Source organism: Haliotis cracherodii, unplaced genomic scaffold (assembly GCF_022045235.1).
Source record: "Haliotis cracherodii isolate W230 unplaced genomic scaffold, xgHalCrac1.p SCAF_5, whole genome shotgun sequence".
NCBI classification, from domain to species: Eukaryota; Metazoa; Mollusca; class Gastropoda; order Lepetellida; family Haliotidae; genus Haliotis; species Haliotis cracherodii.
The window spans coordinates 22,171,320-22,193,375 of record NW_027266308.1 but is presented as its reverse complement, the minus strand read 5'-3'; the positions used below and the strand labels follow the sequence as shown (position 1 = coordinate 22,193,375).

The following is a 22,056-nucleotide window of genomic DNA, read 5'->3' as shown; positions in this document are numbered from 1 at the left end:
ATTTATTTAATCCCAATTAATTTTATCATTTTGGAGTGCCTGAAGTTGCATGTTATAACATTTTTTTACATATCGTCAGTGTGGCATTTTCAAAATATTACACCAGTACTTAACAGCTCTTTTGTATGCATAAAAATACAGCGAATAACGTCCACATTCACCTCTCACAACATCATTTGATGTTGTGTTTCGAACTCCTGAAACTCGTTTACAAGCAATCATAGGTACGCTCTCACTTTCGTTACAAATGTCAGGACTCCAGCCCCATATTTCTGACCCTTATAACATTATAGGAGTGATTCTGGTATCAAATATTTTAAACAAAATATCAAAGGATAACGGCTTCAGTTTTGCTAAAGATTTACGTAATCCATATAACACTTTCTTTGCTTGTAGCGCTGCATCATTTACATGTTTACGCCATGATAAAGACCTGGTAAATGTTAAGCCAAAATATGTATAGGAGTTTTCACAATCGAGCTTGACTCCATCAAAAAATCATTTCTCATGCCTTGATAAGATACCACCTCTTTTAAAAACAACAACCTTGGTTTTCTCTAAATTTACATAAAAAAATTATTCATCGCCAAACAATTGTATTGTATTAATACGTTGCTTAAGTCCATACACACCATCAGAAACCAAAATGATATCATCAGCAAATAATAACAAAAAAGTTGAAGAAGATCGGGATGTAGTTGTATTTCATGCGAACATGATAACTCTATATCTCTTGATGAACATAGAAAACAACAGTGGGCTTAATGCACAACCTTGTCTTAAACGAAGAGTACAATTAAATTCCTCCGAAAAGATGTTACTGGATCTGTCACTGGCCTTGACACGTTCATAGATATATTGTAAAGACTTCACTGATTGAGGAGAGACTCCATGCTGCAATGAGATTCCCCATAATTTAGATCTATTTACAAGATCAAAAGCTTCCTTAAAATCTACAAATAGTGCCAACATCTTGCCATGCTTTTTTTGACGTTGAATAACTGCTTGTATTATGTGTATATTGTCTGTTGTACTAAACCCCTTACGAAAACCAGCTTGTGATTCAACTATCTTGTCATAGGCACTGGCCCAATACTCTGTAAATATTGGGAGAGGATACATCATCCTTTTTATACAAAGGGGTTATTACACCTAAACACCATACCTTTGGAAATTTAACAGTATCAAAATAATAGTAAACACAAGTTCAATATAAGGGAACAGAATATCCCAACAAACTATGGGATCATATTATCCAATCTATATTTCTTCTTGTGAAATAGGCGAGTCCTAGATAGAGGTAGATATATCATCAGGTTCATGAACAGCTTCATATACATAATTATCCTCCTCATCATCAACAATATGTTGCTTATCAGAAATATCAAACACATTTTTAAAGTGCTCGTAACAAGTGTCATTTGTTTTTTATCACTTCTACATACACGTTTTTTCCTTCCAGTGTACATACATATTGCGGGCTGCAATGAAGTTCTGTAGATCTTTATCAGCTTTAAAATGTCATAATGTCTTTAAAAGTCTATATCTCTCCATCCTATAAAACGCACATTCCTTATCATACCATGGCTGGTATACGTTGTGTGTGTGTATATATTTTCATATGTCTGCTGACATACAAATTGCTGAAGTAAGTATACTTAAAGCGAGTCAATATCATTCAATGCTTCATCACGTCATCCCTTGTTATTCTGCAGACACACAATCTAACGGTATGTCCTGTTGTTATTCTTCAGACACACAATCTAATGCTATGCCTCTCTCGTTATTCTGCAGGCACACAATCTAACGGTATGTCCTGTTGTTATTCTGGAGACACACAATCTGATGCTATGCCTCTCTCCCTATTCTGCAGTCACACAATCCAACGCTATGTCATGTTGTTATTTTGGAGACACAATATGAAGCTATGACTCTCTTGTTATTCTGCAGACACACAATCCAACACTATGTCCTGTTGTTATTCTGGAGACACAATATGAAGCTATGACTCTCTTGTTATTCTGCAGACACATGGCCGTGAACGCCTGTCTACTGCCGCTGTGTTCCCTGCACAACATGGCGGTCACCACTGTGGAGGGGGTTGGCGACACGAGGCGGGGACTGCACAAGATCCAGGTAGGTGATGGATGATATAATTCATATAACAAGTAATATTCGCATCAAACACTGTTAATGTAACCATTCCCGAGTTTCACTTCTAAGTCTCCCTGCATTCCAGGAGTGTCTCGCTGAGGCTCACGGGGTTCAGTGTGGATTCTGCACATCTGGCATGGTGATGTCCATGTACACACTGTTGAGGAACATCCCTCAGCCCTCCCAGGAGGACATCCAGTTGGCCATAGAAGGTATGTGGCATTCTGATCCTAAAAGAATGGTTTTCAAAAGTCAATATAAGCAGGGTGGGGATTATCCTTCACAAGTCATACAGCAGGTCATAGTAGGTTTGTTGTTGTTCTCTTGGAGCAATGTGATCCCCATGAACATTCCATGTGAAACCAGCCTGACTGGATGGTCTTCCATAGTCCAGCTAGGTAAGGAACATACTTCACATGAAATTCAGTGAAAGGCCACAGAAGGTATATGACAGCCATGACTCTAGCAAGATGTCATTCAGTAAAAGGCCACAGACGGTATATGGCAGCCATGACTCTAGCAAGATGCCATTCAGTAAAAGGCCACAGACGGTATATGACAGCCATGACACTAGCAAGATGTCATTCAGTGAAAGGCCACAGAAGGTATACGACAACCATGACTCTAGCAAGATGTCATTCAGTGAAAGGCCACAGAAGGTATGTGACAGCCATGACTCTAGCATGATGCCATTCAGTGAAAGGCCACAGAAGGCATATGACAGCCATGACTCTAGCAAGATGTCATTCAGTAAAAGGCCACAGAAGGTATGTGACAGCCATGACTCTAGCATGATGCCATTCAGTGAAAGGCCACAGAAGGCATATGACAGCCATGACTCTAGCAAGATGTCATTCAGTGAAAGGCCACAGAAGGTATATGACAGCCATGACTCTAGCAAGATGTCATTCAGTAAAAGGCCACAGAAGGTATGTGACAGCCATGACTCTAGCATGATGCCATTCAGTGAAAGGCCACAGAAGGCATATGACAGCCATGACTCTAGCAAGATGTCATTCAGTGAAAGGCCACAGAAGGTATGTGACAGCCATGACTCTAGCAAGATGTCATTCAGTGAAAGGCCACAGAAGGTATATGACAGCCATGACTCTAGCAAGATGTCATTCAGTAAAAGGCCACAGAAGGTATGTGACAGCCATGACTCTAGCATGATGCCATTCAGTGAAAGGCCACAGAAGGCATATGACAGCCATGACTCTAGCAAGATGTCATTCAGTGAAAGGCCACAGAAGGTATATGGCAGCCATGACTCTAGCAAGATGTCATTCAGTAAAAGGCCACAGAAGGTATGTGACAGCCATGACTCTAGCATGATGCCATTCAGTGAAAGGCCACAGAAGGCATATGACAGCCATGACTCTAGCAAGATGTCATTCAGTGAAAGGCCACAGAAGGTATGTGACAGCCATGACTCTAGCAAGATGTCATTCAGTGAAAGGCCACAGAAGGTATATGACAGCCATGACTCTAGCAAGATGTCATTCAGTAAAAGGCCACAGAAGGTATATGCCAGCCCTTATTCTGCCAACACGCTATTGACACATGTGACCTATACCATCCCTACCTCACGGGACATTCAATTTGGCATACTGTGTACCTCATTCAGCAATCACCTGAAGACATTTGGTTGGCCATTGAAAGTGAAGAACATCATCGTTACAAGTGGACAGTAGTTTTGTCATAGAAGACAAGGAAATTCATCAACCACCATTGGAGGACATTAATTGATTATTCAAACACCATTCAACTTTTACAGGAAAAAACGTTTACTTGGTCATTGAAAGTAATGCCACTGTAAAAGATGAAAATCCATATAAATACTAAAAAACCCATAATATTTGAACGTTTTCTGTGTCAAACTTCCGTCATAAAATTTTGATGTCTGATATCTTAAAATGGATGTCATAAATGTTAATATACTAATTTCTATCAAGTCGAAGTTACACATGAGAAGTTTCTAAATCTACATATACCTCGTATCGGATGATAGAGCTAATTCAGCTTACACCGGTGGACTAAAGTGAGATAAATTCATGTTTGTTAGGATGAATTACACTTATGAGTTCCTCAATACTACAGAATTGAAGTTTTCATAATGTTATTGACCCATATTTCCCCACTTTAACCTAGGCAATCTCTGTCGATGTACTGGGTATAGAGCCATCATAGACGGATTTACAAAGGCAGCGCAGGTATGTTGATATGTGTTTGTGTTTTTTAATCATACAATTATAACCAGAATATAGTGATTCATAGGATTCGTGTACGTCCAAGGGAAACAACCCTGCACATCGAATACAGGCGCCTTCGATGAATGGGCCTCCCATGTCTCCTCGTATAACTTCAAATACAGGGCACAAACCTGTGCTAAACTTTTATGAAAATACTATGTCCTGTAATTCTAATGCTAAATGAACTACAATGTACTTATTGTTGATCCAACAGAACACGTGTTGCCGAGGCGACAGTTCAACGTGTATATGTAGGTCTGAAGACGCCGAGGAACAACAGCCGAACAAAGTAAGAAAGAATACACCAAAAACTACATTGTAAATTAGAAATGTGTGCATGAATTAATGAAAGGATATTAATATCCATGTGACTGAGGGACGTACATAAAATATCCCTGAGACAGAGGGTCTTTATAGGATATCCCTGGGAGAAAGGGACGTCTATAGAATATCCCCGGGACAGAGGGACTTTTATTGAATAACCCTGAGAACGAGGAACTTCTATGGAATATCCCTGTGACTGAGGGACTTTCAGGGATTTTCCCTGGTAACGAGGGACTTCTATAAAATATACCTGGAACAGAGGGACTGCTATATAATATCCTGGGACAAAGGGACTTCTATGGAATATCGATGGAACCAAAGGACTTTTATGGAATATCCCTGCATCAGGGAAACTCCCATATATAATATCATTGGGGCAGAGGGACTTCTATAGAATATCTATGTGACAGAGGGATATTCTGTAGAAATATTTGCCGAGAGGGTATTCTACGAAACGAATGCTCAGTTAAACAATAGTATGACGTCACTAGAGCTTATAAGCACGATATGTAATCGGATAATAAACCTACCTTTGCCAATAGATGTGTAGGAATGTATGCTTGGTTCTGAAGTTGGAAGATATAAATCGACCATACCTGTATGTGGTTGTTAATCTGTATGTTTTTTCAGTGCAAGGATGAAGGATGCAGGTTTTCCCCTCCATCTCCCTCTCAGGATGTCATCTTTCCTCCGCAGCTCCTGGTCGGTAATCATTACAGCTGTAACATGTGAAGTGAACTTGTCCGCCGTATGTCCCTGCATCCACCCGTAAAGCTCTCCGTCCTAAACGTTTACATTTTCTGAAACAACATGAGGCTTGATGAATGACCACTGTAATTGTCCCCTTGATATTGCTCAAATAATTCCGATTTTATATATGGCCACCCGAGAAGCCAAATTGTAATAATCAATGACAAGCTATTTCTCAATATCATAATGAAATTTGATATGCAACTTTATCAAGGCCCTTGGTCATCCTATTGCGCGCTTTACATGTATATATATATATATATACATGTACCGACATTGTATTAACTTCTTAAACCTCTGGCATTATGAAACTGCAATTTTCTGCATATTATCCCAACAAGGGCGTCACTGAAAAGTGTTTTACGAATTCAGACCTAAATTCCCAAATAGCTATTTTCAAATGTCATTTTTGGTCTGTTCAGCCAATTACTATTGTGTCAGTAGATTTAGTGTACATGTTGATTAAATGCCTGAAACTTAGTTTTGCATGTTCTTAATTGCCATTATATCATGACCTTTATAATCAAATGTAGCAAATATTCCAGCCAATTCAGGTGAGCTACAGAGCAAAACTACTTGTAACACAGAACTCTTAATGGGGAAACCACAAGTCGACTAGAATAAGTAACGGAATGTAAATGCTGTGTATAGTTACGTCCCTTAAGCGCACCAGGATACACTGGTCATTCGGCCCGAATATTATCCCTAATCGTCACGTCCTGCGTGACGTGGGGATTTTATCCCATACTGACCTAGCATGCACCGACATTGACATTAGATTCAAATTTCTCACTCACAGCAACATTAAGATCATTTATATAATTTTGTATATTGATTTTTAAAGCATTATCGTTTTATAACATCACTACAGGTGAAAGAAGAAAAGGAGCTGACAGTGACATTCGAGCACGAGGGTGTCACGTGGATCCGACCTCGTGACCTGCCTCATCTGCTTCAGCTTCTGGCTGATAATCCCACATCAAGACTGATCTCTGGGGGCACAACTATATGTAAGTTTAGAAGAACCGGGGTAGAATAGGTCTTCAGCAACCGTAAAAGTTGCCGTAAAAGGTGACTGTGCTTGTCATAAGAGGCGACTAACGTGATCGGGTGGTCAGGCTCGCTGACTTGATTGATACATGTCGTCCCAATTGCGTGGATCGATTCTCATGATGTCAATCACTGGATTATCTTGTCCAACCTCGATTATTAACCCGAAGTTAATAAGCTCCGTATGCCAAGTTTGCAAATCAAGAGTCCATTATATCATCGGGAAATCTATTCATTCAGAGCCTGTTTCATTCCTCAGTTCTCGACTTGAAGCTGAAACACCAGCTGCCCCAGACCTTGGTGTCCACCAGTCACATCCCCGAGTTGACCAGGCTGACGGTGGAGGATGACCATCTGGTCGTGGGGGCCGGCATCACATTGGAGGAACTCAGGACCAGACTTCCGGGACTCGTCTCGCACCTACCAGGTGAGGCAACTCTCCCTCGCAGGTATTCACGAAAGTAACAGGTGAAGTAATTTTCACTCCCAGGTTTTCCCCCACATGCCAGGTGAGGTAACTCTCCCTCAGAGACATTCAAGCATCTGCCAGGTGACGTAACTCTCAACCGGAGATATTCACGCACTTGCTAGGTGAGGTTACTTTCACTCGGAGGTATTCACGCACCTGCCAGGTGAGTTACCATTCACTCGGTATTTACGCACTTGCCAGGAGAGGTACATCTCACTCGGGGGTATTTAGCTGCCAGGAGAGGTAAATCTCACTCCGGGGTCTCCAGACAGCTGCATCGTGATGTAAGTCTGTGTCGGATGTATTTAGCTGCCAGGTGAGGTAAATCTCACTTGGAGGCATTTAGATGCCAGGTGAGGTAAATCTCACTCGATGGTATTTAGTTGCCAGGTGATGTAAATCTCACTCGGAGGTATTTAGCTGCCAGGTGATGTAAATCTCACTTGGAGATCTTCAGACAGTTGCAAGGTGAGGCAAATCTCACTCGGAGGTATTTAGCTGCCAGGTGAGGTAAATCTCACTTGGAGATCTTCAGACAGTTGCAAGGTGAGGCAAATCTCACTCGGAGGTATTTAGCTGCCAGGTGAGGTAGCTTACTCTCACGCATGTTATTCATTTACCAGTCGGTTTAGATGAAAGTAAGGTCAAAAAGGAAACATTCTCTTATTAGTGCGATAATACCGGGTAGTTGTAGTACTGTTAATGATATAGAAAGACCAATTGACCCGTGATATAATGTCAGGGTGTTATAGTAGTGTTAATGATATAGAAAGACCACTTTACCCCTGATAATTTCAGGTTGTTATAGTAGTGTTAATGATATAGAAAGATCAATTGACCCGTGATATAATGTCAGGGTGTTATAGTAGTGTTAATGATATAGAAAGACCACTTTACCCCTGATAATTTCAGGTTGTTATAGTAGTGATAATGATAAAGAAAGATCAATTTACCCGTGATATAATGTCAGGTTGTTATGGTATAGACAGGAGGCCATCATATAAGAGGTCATGTCAACAGGGAGTATATAGGAGGCCATGTCACTATTTGTAATTTAATAGAAGGTCTTGTCACCAGGTACAGATTAGGAGGCCTTTTCACCAGGGATCATATAGGTGGTCACATCATTAGGGACTACAAAGGTTTTATAGAGGAGGCCATTTATCTAAAGACCAGTAGCTGTTACATTGTTACTACGCGTGTCTTGCAGGCTGGAGGACCCGGTCTGTGAGGGTTCTGGGGGATGCTCTCCGCTGGGTGGCCGCAGGACAAGTCAGAAACGTGGCGGTGGGTAGTCACTGCCTTATTTGTCAACAAAAAAGTCGGAAAAATACCACACTTTGCCTGTTTGTTTTTTCTTTATGTTTCATAACAAAGACATTAATTATGTAGTTCATGTGCTTTAAAATTTGAAACCTGATAGCTCGAGATACAAAGTTCCCCCTTACTTGGAATGTTAATAGGAAATTATAAGTAGAAGAATTATCATTTGTCTGTGTTGGTTAGTAATGAAAGTACTTTATACGTCAACTGTCGCTGCAAGGTGTAATCTTCTCAACCTGGCCAGTTTGGGATCTTCAACCATCTGCTTTGGTTGTATACACTCCAGGGAATTCAGAATAATAACTAGAATGCAAACGGATCCACTGGTCGGGGAACAAATAAAACCTCATTTTAGCAGACACTAGTACCTGGACACCTGCGGCATAAAAATGTATGATATAATAATACGTCAATTATCGCTGCAGAGTGTTGGGGGCAATCTTCTAAACTCGGCCACAGTTTCGGATCTTCAACCGGTCTTCTTGGCAATGGACGCCATGCTGCACGTCAACAACGCCGGTACGTTCAACTTCTGGGTACATCACACACGCATCTACACAGCTCTGGTTTACTTTGTTTGCACGTTCCCGTGTGTGAATGTCAGCCTCGAATAATACTGCCTTGGGCGAAGGTGGCCATAGTGTGTTTTAGCACTTCAGCGTTTTATGTACTATTGGATTAAACTGTTGTCATCCAAAGCTGTGCTATAACATTCTTCAACAGGCAGAGGTTGGGTTTATTTTGTGTCTAATGTAAAATACATTTATGTTTCGATTAGAGTGTATGGTATGACATCTGTATCTTCTTTCCCAGTCAAAGGTGAACGCACTTTCCCGTACCGTGAGGTGATGAAGTTTACGCCGCCTTTAAATGGCCTTGACCCCGCTGACGTCCTCGTCTATGTCACCTTGCCCTTCACAAAACAGGTGCGTGTTCATGTAGGGATGATGGTTTTGTTTATATTATTATCTCTCGCCACGAAGTGGGGCGGGGGATGTAGGGAATGAGTCCGTCCGCTTCTCAAAGAGGACAATTTTCTCAAAAACTATTAAATTAGTAGAAATGACATTTAACACACTGATATTACTGGTCATGATCTTAAATGAGTTCGAAGATTGGTGTCTTAAATTCATTTATGGTCTTTGCTCCGTGCTTTTCAACTTAGTGCACATTGTGGGAGATGGGACATGTTTTCACAGAAAATCCTTAAATTACACGAATGAAAGTTTACGTTCTTTTTTAAGAGGTACTTGTCAAGGACGAATTTTTCGAAAATTGGTGTCGTAAGTTACTTTGTATTACCCTTGCTCCATGCTTCAACTTTCGCGCATAGTGTCTGCAATGAGGACAAGTGTCCACGGAAACTTTTGAAGTTAGCTTATCAAAGAGATACTTATCAAGAGTTCGAGAATTGGAGCCATAAGTTATTTTTTCCAGAGAAGGGGCCTTTTGGGTGTATTATTTTTTACATCTAATCATTTTTGTCTGATGACATGAAACGACCCTAGTGCCAATATATTCTCAAGGATTTATGGAACTTTTTTCCTGTTTCCATTCACTACTATATTTACAAACAAAATTCTAAAGTCCTACATGGCGGGGGAAAAGTGATAACGCTCTTATGTTTAGCATAATCGCGTGTTGTCCTAATTTGATGATGTTTGTGATGACAGGGTGACCACGTGATGTTCTACAAGCAGCCACTGCGGCGAGGCTTTGACACGTCATATGTTAATGCCGTTGCGGGGATATCATTTCAACCAGGGAGTGATGTTATTGACGACATTTATTTCACTTTTGGTGGGAATTGTTTCCAGCCGGTTATGAAAATTCAGGATCTTCAGCAGGAAATGGCAGGGAAGTGAGTAGAAGAAGTGATGGCACTATCAAGCCACAGAGATATTTCTCATAGGCATCCACAGCGGACCAGCATTAACATGCTTCTGAAGGAACTATGATGAGATATTTGTAACTGAAGTCTATGTGTTGGAACGGATCTTTGGTATATAACTGGGATCGAACGTCACTGAACTTTTGTCATTTATCTGACTATTTTGATGTAAAGTATATCTGCCTTCTATTGATATTTTCCAGCGACGTATATGTTATGTGCCTTAGGTGATGAATGTTTCTGACGCCGATGATGATTGTTTCTGACGTCGATGATAAATGTGTCTGACGTCGATGATAAATGTTGCATGTTATGTGACTTAGGTGATAAATGTACCTGACGTCATTGATAAATATAAAGGACGTCTATGATTGTGTCCATATCTGACGTGAATATATAAATTCCACCTGGCATCAGTATTATTTTCATGTTGCTAATCTGACTTGCGCTTCTGTCTTTATCAGGAGTTGGTCCCTATCGCTGGTGCCAACCGTTCTTACCTCCCTTGGCAAACTCCTGGACAACAAGATGGCCATCACTGCCGACGCCAAGCATGTCGCTGTGGCCCAAGTTTTCAAATTCATGTTTGCTGTAGAAGAGGCCGTCAGTGGAAAGGTAGTCTAAAAGTGACATGAGTGAGAGTGAGTGAATTAATGCTGTTGTCAGCACAATTGACCAGGCAAAGCAGTGTCTGACATTGAGGCAGCAACATGACAGGCAATCAGATCCTGACCACCACATTCAATTTAGTTGATAGCGTGATGTATCGGGGTCCAACTGAGGGATGCTTCTGTTCTGGTTCTTCTCTCTGAACGGTGCCGAGAGTACCATTTATATGATCATACTGTTTCTTTTCTCTGAAGACTGCCCCCAATGCTCCCCCTGCCCTGTCTACTGTCGACTACGAGAGTACCCGAGTGTTTGACAATGTCGGTCCTGATCAGCCACCGGAAGATGACATGCGTCGACCTATCCCACACTCCAGTGCGCTACAGATGACGTGTGGGGAGGCTGTGTACCTGGATGACATGCCGAGATGTGAAGGTAGCTATGGCACCACATTTTACGTTCTTGATCCTAATTTCACAAAGCGATCGCGGTTCTAGGATTGCTTCGTGAAACGGGCCAGATATATAACAATGCATATGTCGAAGCTATGAAGCTATATCATTTGATGACACGCGGGGTGTGCTGAGTTGCGTCCCTTGGGTACGCCAGAAACCTATGTTCATGGGTTCGAACCCCGATTCCCCTTCACTGTGTTTCAAGGTTTGTCAGTACCATGCCATTGTTCTTGGATTTCACCAAAGGGGTAAACGTCTCTCATTCTAATGTATGGTACAAATGTGTGCATACCTTGTAGGTGAATTGTATGCTGGACTTGTGCTGAGCACGCGACCACACGCTCGAATCAAAGAAGTGGACGTAACAGAAGCTATTGCGTTACCAGGGGTAACAGGATATGTGGATCACCAGGATGTGCCAGGGAAGAACATTTGGGGCTGTGCTATACAGGGCGAACACGTATTTGCTGAAACAGAGGTTAGTTACGAAAAGTTATCTTAAATGTTATCATTAATTCACAAATGGCTATGAAAATTCGTTTATCAGGATGGTACAGTTCCGTAGAGTACAGGAAGACAGTGGTCAAGGTCAAATAAAACGTTGGTTAGAAATGCATGTGCAACTCACTCACTAACTCACTCGGAGGATAATATCAATGGTCAAATGGGCCCTTATTCAGGAATAGGATGTAGATATATTATTTGTTATGGTGTTTTTAGTTGCCGTATACGGTGTCATATTAGCTGACGCCTCGCCCAATATTTGTTCTGCTAACCACATACGACAATTAAAGACACCATTACGAATTTATTATGCCGAACAGTTTACATCTGGTATCCATATCGCACATGTCATGTTGAAATGAAAACTTGACACTTTCAACCGTTGACTTTAAGGGGCAAAGGGAGACTACTCTTTAAATCTTAGAGACCAAACCTTGTTGATAATTTTAACTATAATCTTTATCAATAAAGTCACGAAAGTGATCTAGAAAAAAATAATAATGTCCTTGCACATCAGAATTAATGATAGTAAAACACAAACAGTGTCGAATAACGAATTTCTATTCAAGAATTTTCATGTGAAATATGTGAGGTGGGTATTAGAAAATCCAAAATGGCTGTTACTGACGGTATATTCGGTCTCATATTAGGTCAGAAACAACCATCTTGGATTTTTACTGACGGTATCCGGGATCATATGGGGTTAGTTGTTCTGCTCTGATTGGTCAATCTCACTTTGAGGCATAAAAAAATACATTTAGTGTCCTGAAGTGGAATAATGATGCATATCATTCGTAGAGATTTCTTCATTAATATCATTTGAGTAATTTTTCAGGTCAGATGTTGTGGCCAGGTAATCGGCCTTGTGCTTGCTGAAGATCGCCAGGTGGCGCTGGAAGCAGCCAGACACGTGACTGTGACATACGAGGATCTACCTGCCGTTATTACTTTAGAGGTACTACGTCTGTGCCGTGGTGCACGGTAACTGGTTTTGGTTGTCTTAAGAAGAACTGTGCTTCGTGGTAGAGAACCCAATTCCAGTGTCGATCTGAACGTTGTTATTAGTTCCCGGGGTGACATTGAGACACGGGGCATCATTAACTGTTTGAGTGATAGGCATAACATAATGAGTAAGAAGCAAAACAAAACGGTATCAGACCTACTTGATTCCAACAGCTAGGACTGCCGTATTTCTCGAACGAACTCCGCCTTTAATCGTTCCGTTGTAAGGTGAGGTGAAATGGCGGTTTAACTTTATTATTGCACTTCTTATATTGCGACGTGCGTGCGTGCGTGCGTGTGTGTATGTTGGCGTGATTTTATATCAGCATTTTTTAAATGTTTTGGAAATCATTTATGTATTCCAAAATGCTCTACATATTGTTCCAATATGTTCCATTTATAGAGAAAATATTTTTTTTCTGATGTAATTCGTAACTAAATGTAATTGGAATTAAAATATTCATAATATTTTCCTTATCTACAGTATATCAAACAGTAGACGTTTACGTGTTAGACTGAACACTGACAGCTACATAGTAGGCTTTTGTGACGTAAGATAAACGTACCCATCAAACCCATCTGACATCTGAGATACCATGCCGCAGTTCAACATGACACAGATTCAGACACAGTATACTGACTCCGAGACGACTAGTCCCTGTTTAAACCCCTTAACAACAAGTAGCACCTTTTTCCGTTTGGTATGACTCGGCCGGAGATCGAACCCCCGACCTTGGTACTGTTGTACGAACATCCCGTCATGGACGAAAGAATTATCGCACTCTGAAGATTAACTTGCTTGACTTAAAACGTCGAAGATGGTCTCTACCGTATTAATTTCAATACGGTTTAACTCTTGGTACATCGATATCTGTAAGTTACATGTTCTGTAATCATTCTTCCAAGTACTTTAACACATATCAAGCCACCATCTGTCTCCCAACAACACCTTGTATTCCAGGACGCCATTCGGGAGAAGGCGTTCTACACTGAGGAACCAGCCACACCAGCCATCGTCTTCGGTGACGTTGACGCCGGGTTCGCTGCATCTGATGTGGTCATTGAGGGTCACCTTGACATCGACCCCCGTGAACACTTCTACATGGAGAGTCATGGTGTTCTGGTGAAACCAAGAGCAGAACATAACGAGGTGGACGTCTACTGCACGTCACAAAACCCTTCCATGGCACAGGTATAGTATATTTGTGTCTTCTTTGATTATTATGTTTCATTACATTGTCTATGTTGACCAACGTTGTCTGTGTCAAGTATGTGTCCACAGAGCAATATGTAATTGTTTGTAACGCCGCCGCACACAGCAGTATCCCAGCGGTCTGTAAATAATCGAGTCAGGACCAGAACGCCAGTGATTGACATCATGAACATCGATCTACGCAATTGGGATACGATGACATGGATCAACCACTCTGCGAGCCTGACCGCCCGATCCCGTTATCTTCTTGATCTTCACTAGTCATAATATTGTACTGTTATGGCATTCAGATATTAGACTCAGCTTTACTAGCCGGCAGAACTGAGTTGTATGAATAATATCCAAATCTGTGGTCGTATATATTGTGCCAAGTTTGGGTTGTATACTCCCCATGGAGCTGAGAATGCAAAATGTTTCTTCGCTGATGCATTGACTTAGGTAATACTCATACCTTGTGTAGAGTTTGTGCTGTTTAAAAGTACATATTATTGTTGTTGCTGTTAAATATCAGTGTATAGTTTTGGCATCTTAAGTCAAATATTATTGATCATAGCACATGTATCAGTTATTGCAACCGTTATTGATACATATTTCAATCCTAATTATCAATTTTACAGAAAAGTGTAGCTCAGGTACTGGGTATTCCGCTCAACCGCGTGGTGTGTCATGTCAAGAGATTGGGTAAGTTCTAGTTTTATACAAATCTGTATAGGTCACACAGACATTTGATACATCCAGCGAAGGTCAAACATTTTGAGTCATACATTCCAATTGATTGACGTTACGTACAGATGTTAGTACCTTTATCAAGCATTTGATTGACGTTACGTACGGATGCTAGTACCTTTATCAAGCATTTGATTTACGTTGCGGTACTGATGCTAGTACCTTTATCAAGCATTTGATTGATGTTACGTACAGATTCTAGTACCTTTATCAAGTATTTGATTGACGTTACGTACAGATTCTAGTACCTTTATCAAGCATTTGATTGACGTTACGTACGGATGCTAGTACCTTTATCAAGCATTTGATTGACGTTACGTACATATGCTAGTACCTTCATCAAGCATTTGATTGACGTTACGTACAGATGCTAGTACCTTTATCAATCATTTGATTGACGTTACGTACAGATTCTAGTACCTTTATCAAGCATTTGATTGACGTTATATACATATGCTAGTACCTTTATCAAGCATTTGATTGACGTTACGTACAGATGCTAGTCACTTTATCAAGCATTTGATTGACGTTACGTACAGATGCTAGTACCTCTAAACAATGTATTTTGCGAGTCTAGGCAATTTAGATACATAGTGTTTATTCCTAAAACAGGATATTTACAATCTCAAGACTCTCAAGCGTGATAACCTATTCATCATATACTGTCATTCGTAAATTCTTTTGTCGACAAAACTTTACTCATCTCTCACAAACGGTGCCTAAGCATTCTAACTTTTCATGGAAAGTGCTCATCTCAGTGATTTGTCAGTCCGAAAACCTATTTGCTTACTACATATTCATATAGTCCAAAAGACAATTGCCTTCACATATTATTTTCACTAGCCGTTCATGGTACTCCATCGATTGATCAAAGAGGGGCCACTCAAGTCTATAAGACATCACGTTTGTTTGCCTGGTCTGTCATAGTGTTATGGAATTCAGTCAGATGGCAATACAGTGACACAATGAATTTCGGTCAAATACGACAGTTTAAAATTCGGATAAACAGCCGCATTCGCATCGGTCAAAAAGTACATAATAGAAACTGACCCCTCTCGGATAGTGTCCTCGCTAAATAGTTTCGCAGTATATAGCTCAAAAGTTGCCAAAACTTATAAAAGTGTGTGTTACCGTATCATAAATATATACCAGGAAAAAAATTTGTATTATGCAAGCCTAGGCGAGCATAACACATATCCGTTATTCCTAAGGTATGATATTTTAGGATATGGATACACACGAGGGTAATGACCTCTTTAATATTGTCATTCTTACAATAATCGATGTTACAGATGACAGTTTCACTCAGTGAAGACGCTTCAAAAAGGCGTGTGAATATGTTTGAATGTTCTGCCCACTGTTTAATATAATGGCAATGAACCAGCAACCATGCAGTCGTGTTTATTTTTTTATGTCCAAATTATCACCCTGTATGTTTGGGAATAATTCGGACTATTCAGTGTGTGTCCTTTTATGGACTCATAACTCATCATGTACCGTAATGTACTGAAAACTTCTGTATCTCGTTGTGATCAATATTAATGCATGTCGATGTTTATGCAGCGAGAGTTAGTTGATGCGTGTTGGTTTTTCTGCATCAGGGTTAGTTGATGTGTATTGGTGTTTCTGCAGCAGGGATGAGTTGATGCGTATTGCTGTTTCTGCAGCGGGAATTAGTTGATGCGTATTGCTGTTTCTGCATCAGGGTTTAGTTGATGTGTATTGGTGTTTCTGCAGCAGGGTTTAGTTGATGTGTATTGGTGTTTCTGCAGCATGGATGAGTTGATGCGTATTGGTGTTTCTGCAGCAGGGATGAGTTGATGCGTATTGCTCTTTATGCAGCAGGGATGAGTTGATGTGTATTGCTGTTTCTGCATCAGGGTTTAGTTGAAGCGTATTGGTGTTTCTGCAGCAGGGGTTAGTTGATGCGTATTCGAGTTATTACAATGGGGGTTTAGTTGATATATTGCTGTAGGGGGTTAGTTGATGCGTATTTGTGTTTCTGCAGCGAGAATTAGTTGAAGCGTATTGGTGTTTCTGCAGCGGGGGTAAGTTGATGCGTATTGGTGTTTCTGCAGCGGGGATTAGTTGATGCTTATTGGTGTGTCTGCAGCAGGGGTTAGTTGAAGCGTATTGGTGTTTCTGCAACAGGGGTTTGTTGAAGCGTATTTGTGTTTCTGCAGCGGGGATTAGTTGAAGCGTATTGGTGTTTCTGCAGCAGGGGTAAGTTGATGCGTATTGGTGTTTCTGCAGCGGGGATTAGTTGATGCTTATTGGTGTTTCTGCAGCAGGAATTAATTGATGCTTATTGGTCTTTCTGCAGCAGGGGTTAGTTGAAGCGTATTGGTGATCTGCAGCAGGGATTAGTTGATGCGTATTGGTGTTTCTGCAGCAGGGGTTGGTTGAAGCGTATTGGTGTTTCTGCAGCAGGGGTAAGTTGATGCGTATTGGTGTTTCTGCAGCGGGGATTAGTTGATGCGTATTGCTGTTTCTGCATCAGGGTTTAGTTGATGTGTATTGGTGTTTCTGCAGCAGGGTTTAGTTGATGTGTATTGGTGTTTCTGCAGCATGGATGAGTTGATGTGTATTGGTGTTTCTGCAGCATGGATGAGTTGATGCGTATTGGTGTTTCTGCAGCGGGGATTAGTTGATGCTTATTGGTGTTTCTGCAGCAGGAATTAGTTGATGCTTATTGGTCTTTCTGCAGCAGGGGTTAGTTGAAGGGTATTGGTGATCTGCAGCAGGGATTAGTTGATGCGTATTGGTGTTTCTGCAGCAGGGGTTGGTTGAAGCGTATTGGTGTTTCTGCAGCAGGGGTTAGTTGATATGTATTCGGGTTATTACAATAGGGGCTTACTTGATATATTGCTGTACCTGCAGGTGGTGGATTCGGAGGGAAGGAGACGAGGAACGACCTCCTGTCTCAGCCAGTGGCCGTGGCTGCTTACAAGTAAGTTAATGCATGTTAGACACAACCGGAAAATGAAAACTGAATAATAGAAACGAGTTACCCTGAAACGTTAGGAGTATACTGTCAATTGCTTTGAACAACCATATCGCAGCGGCGGTTATCATTGAGCTTCTCATTGAAATCCACCTTGAGAATCGAACCCGGGTCTTCGGCGTGACGAGTAGACGCTATAACCACTAGGCTAAACAACAACCGCAGGATCGGAGACAGTTCTGTCATGAAGTTGTGGTTGTCGAATTTGCAGGTACCGGAGACCGGTGAGGTGTGTGCTGGACAGGAGAACGGACATGGCAATCACGGGAAAGGCGCCCGGGTTTCACGCAGAGTATAAGGTGGAGACTTCAACAGTTCATGTTCTAGGGTTGTGTCATTGGCTGCTTGACTAAACTACTTAGGATAAAGGTATTTCGGTTGTTTAACGCCGCACTCAGCAATATGACGGCGGTTTGTCAATAATCGGGTCCGGACAAGACAATCCAGTGATCGACATCATGAGCATTGATCTACGCAACTGTGATACGATGATATGCATTAACCAAGTCAACGGGACTGACCACCTGATCCCGTTATTCGCCCCTTACGACAAGCATGGGTTGCTGAGGACCCTAGCGAATATTTACATAATGGTGTACCAGTGTCGAGCTAAAGTTTGCGGTTACGACAAAACAATTTAAACCAAGCATTACGCACGTGGACATACGATGTCTTCTTGTTTTCTATCCCGCCCTAATGTCGTCCCCGATTCAAATTATATAAAGTTTCAATTTATGACAGCATATTTCGAAATGCCATCTGAAGATGCTGTGTAATAAGATTCAAAATCGTACTTCAATCTTTACTTTACGGATCACGTTTGTGGGACAATTGAAAACTACCTGTTATCAACAGTCACATGTGTCTCTTCAGATCGGTTGCTCCAAAGACGGCCGGATCCAGAGCGTTGTGATGGACATGTATGTCGACGCTGGCCATGCTTCTGACATCGCCTATGCCGTAAGTATAATATATATTCTAACATACGATGTAAGCTCCTACCCTACATAATGGGCAATAGTGTTCGCCATCGCCATCACACATTCTACAGAAGTTAAGATTCATCTGTTCACAGTTCCTGGAGATATGTGTGCTGAACTTCGAGGCCGCGTACCGCTACCCCAACTGCCGGATAACTGGCTACCTGTGTAAGACGAACACTCCCCCTAATACAGCGTTCAGGGGGTTCGGTATGCCGGACAGCTTCCTGGTGTCGGAGATGATAATGACAGAACTCGCCAGCAGACTCAACATGACTGAAACTCAGGTATATAACAATAGGCCCCATGTAGGGCTGAGTTGCCTGGATTATTACCATGGCAATCATCTCAGTAAGTAGCTGGCATTATAAACCTCTAATGATGTCACTCTGTTATAAATTTAGATTCGACTTTTCTCGGGTAAACCCGTACAGGAGTTATTCCCTCAGAATGCCCAGGTAAGCGGTCATTCCAGCTTACGTATGCCCGGATAAGCGGGCATTCCGTGAAATTTAACGTTTTATAAACTTGCCTCTCGATGTAGACACAATTGTGTTTGATGATTGGTTAAAAGTCAGAAATTTGTTTTAAAATTCCATAACGTGAATCGAACCTGCAAACTCACATATCGTGTTAGGTTTTGTAAGCCGGTGATGAAAATTTATTCAGATTATCATGTCATGACTCCATCTAGCCCAGGCTGCACGTGTGTTTTTTTCTCGCACACTTTGAGGGAATTCCTTTTATGCCGTGATACACTGTATTGTTTTACTGTAAGGCATTTCGTGCATTAAGACGGTTCATAAGAAGGATATAACACACACACATCCCCCCCCCCCCCACCCCCTCCCCCACCCCTCGGTCTTGACCAAGAATGTAAGCTCGGGGAGTCGGCCTTACCCTATTTCCCTCCTCCCCTGGCTTACATTCTCCGTCGAGACCTCGTGGGGAGGTTATATCCAATACTTACGGCAATATGTTTACATGCCTAGGATAGGATTCTCTTTGACAAACACTAATTTGTTACAGAAAGGGTGTTTTAGTATTTGTTGATGTGCTATCTAAAAAAGAGAATACGCACCCGCACCCCCGTGCCCAAGCAACCCTCATCCCATCATCACACTATATACTGACTTATGTAGTATGCCTTTCAACAGGTGCGTGAGATAAACATGTTGAAAGAGGGAGACGTGACGGTGTCGGATATGTTGCTGGACAACTGCACGCTGTCCCAGTGTTGGCGTCAGTGTCTGGAGGAAAGTCAGTATGAAGTCCGGAAAACAAAGGTGCAGGAGTTTAACAGGTGAGTCAGGTGCAGGGGTTTAATAGGTGAGTATGGTGAAGGGGCTTTAATTGTGATTCAGGTGCAGGGGTTTAACATGTGTACCAGGTGCACGGGTTTAACATGTGAGTCAGATGGATGGGGTTAACAGGTGGTTCAGGTGCAGGATTTTAATAGGTGTATCAGGTGCAAGAGTGTAACAGGTGACTCGGAAGAATTAAGTTAACAGGCAAGTCAGATGGATTGGGTTAATAGGTGGTTCTGGTGCAGGAGTGTAACAGGTGTCAGGTGCAGGAGTGTAACAGGTGTGTCGGGTGCAGGAGTGTAACAGGTGTGTCGGGTGCAGGAGTGTAACCGGTTGGTCAGGTGCAGGAGTGTAACAGGTGTGTCGGGTGCAGGAGTGCAACAGGTGTGTCAGGTGCAGGAGTGTAACAGGTGTGTCGGGTGCAGGAGTGTAACAGGTGTGTCAGGTGCAGGAGTGTAACAGGTGTGTCGGGTGCAGGAGTGTAACAGGTGTGTCGGGTGCAGGAGTGTAACCGGTTGGTCAGGTGCAGGAGTGTAACAGGTGTGTCGGGTGCAGGAGTGCAACAGGTGTGTCAGGTGCAGGAGTGTAACAGGTGTGTCGGGTGCAGGAGTGTAACAGGTGTGTCAGGTGCAGGAGTGTAACAGGTGTGTCGGGTGCAGGAGTGTAACAGGTGTGTCAGGTGCAGGAGTGTAACAGGTGTGTCGGGTGCAGGAGTGCAACAGGTGTGTCGGGTGCAGGAGTGTAACAGGTGTGTCAGGTGCAGGGGTGTAACAGGTGTGTCAGGTGCAGGAGTGTAACAGGTGTGTCGGGTGCAGGAGTGTAACAGGTGTGTCGGGTGCAGGAGTGTAACAGGTGTGTCGGGTGCAGGAGTGCAACAGGTGTGTCGGGTGCAGGAGTGTAACAGGTGTGTCGGGTGCAGGAGTGCATCAGGTGTGTCGGGTGCAGGAGTGTAACAGGTGTGTCGGGTGCAGGAGTGTAACAGGTGTGTCGGGTGCAGGAGTGTAACAGGTGTGTCGGGTGCAGGAGTGTAACAGGTGTGTCGGGTGCAGGAGTGTAACAGGTGTGTCGGGTGCAGGAGTGCAACAGGTGTATCGGGTGCAGGAGTGTAACAGGTGTGTCGGGTGCAGGAGTGTAACAGGTGTGTCGGGTGCAGGAGTGCAACAGGTGTGTCGGGTGCAGGAGTGTAACAGGTGTGTCGGCCGTGACGATCAGACTAGGTACTCTTTCCTTATGAAGAAAAACAAATGATTCATTCTGAAGGAGTTTTTTCCAATAGTATACACATGCCAATGACTTTGCAATACACGTATATTCTTAAGGCTTGTATGATCATTGAACCTTGGTGTTTGCATATTACAGACACAGTCGTTGGACGAAACGTGGCTTTGCGATGGTTCCCTATCGTTTTGGTGTCGGCTACAGAGAGAGATTTATGTGTAAGGTACGTCGACAATTTAGTTCTATTGAAGAAATTCGAGACAATAGGGCCACTCCAACAAAACAGTTAAGGTTCATACCGTTCTGGTTTGATGTCCCTTATATTATCAACCCGTTTATGAAACCTTCCTAATATCAGAAATACGGGAACGTATCTATACGGGAGCGTGTGTGTGTTTCAGGCAGGTGCACTGGTGCACGTGTACGTGGACGGCTCGGTGCTGTTGACCCACGGGGGGACGGAGATGGGTCAGGGACTCTACATCAAGATGATACAGGTGGGACTAAAACCACGACTAGTCTCATATCCGCAAACACCTACAGCAATTTGTCTACCAAGATACCCATATGTATGTTGTGTTCAAGTGTAATCACATTGTGTCAATCGTCACGTTAATACCGTGGTCCGATCATAAACCAGGTGGCGTCCCATACCCTTGGGGTACCGGCCAGCACCATCCACATCACCGAGACCAGCACCAACACTGTCCCCAACACATCGTCGACAGCGGCCAGTATCAGCACAGATCTGAACGGCATGGCGGTCAAGGTCAGCGTCTCATGGTTCTTTTATGGTTTCTGAAAGTGTGCTAAATTGTTTCTAAA

At 42.4% G+C, this 22,056-nt stretch overlaps 1 protein-coding gene across 1 annotated transcript in view; it reads left to right on the top strand.

The window, feature by feature from the left end:
* The window catches only part of LOC139444227 (xanthine dehydrogenase/oxidase-like), a 30,768-nt gene that overhangs the window by 3,019 nt on the left and 5,693 nt on the right, over window positions 1–22,056 (top strand). The window contains exons 4-28 of the mRNA XM_071225149.1: window positions 2,028–2,136; window positions 2,240–2,366; window positions 4,306–4,367; window positions 4,621–4,695; window positions 5,361–5,432; window positions 6,352–6,490; window positions 6,790–6,957; window positions 8,210–8,286; window positions 8,748–8,841; window positions 9,136–9,248; window positions 9,996–10,183; window positions 10,678–10,828; window positions 11,077–11,257; window positions 11,577–11,755; window positions 12,617–12,736; window positions 13,745–13,975; window positions 14,614–14,677; window positions 17,603–17,672; window positions 17,938–18,025; window positions 18,600–18,686; window positions 18,802–18,993; window positions 19,864–20,009; window positions 21,373–21,454; window positions 21,633–21,728; window positions 21,872–22,000. Coding sequence (XP_071081250.1) covers window positions 2,028–2,136; window positions 2,240–2,366; window positions 4,306–4,367; window positions 4,621–4,695; window positions 5,361–5,432; window positions 6,352–6,490; window positions 6,790–6,957; window positions 8,210–8,286; window positions 8,748–8,841; window positions 9,136–9,248; window positions 9,996–10,183; window positions 10,678–10,828; window positions 11,077–11,257; window positions 11,577–11,755; window positions 12,617–12,736; window positions 13,745–13,975; window positions 14,614–14,677; window positions 17,603–17,672; window positions 17,938–18,025; window positions 18,600–18,686; window positions 18,802–18,993; window positions 19,864–20,009; window positions 21,373–21,454; window positions 21,633–21,728; window positions 21,872–22,000 — 3,040 coding nt within the window. The remainder of the gene's footprint in view (window positions 1–2,027; window positions 2,137–2,239; window positions 2,367–4,305; window positions 4,368–4,620; window positions 4,696–5,360; window positions 5,433–6,351; window positions 6,491–6,789; window positions 6,958–8,209; window positions 8,287–8,747; window positions 8,842–9,135; window positions 9,249–9,995; window positions 10,184–10,677; window positions 10,829–11,076; window positions 11,258–11,576; window positions 11,756–12,616; window positions 12,737–13,744; window positions 13,976–14,613; window positions 14,678–17,602; window positions 17,673–17,937; window positions 18,026–18,599; window positions 18,687–18,801; window positions 18,994–19,863; window positions 20,010–21,372; window positions 21,455–21,632; window positions 21,729–21,871; window positions 22,001–22,056) is intronic.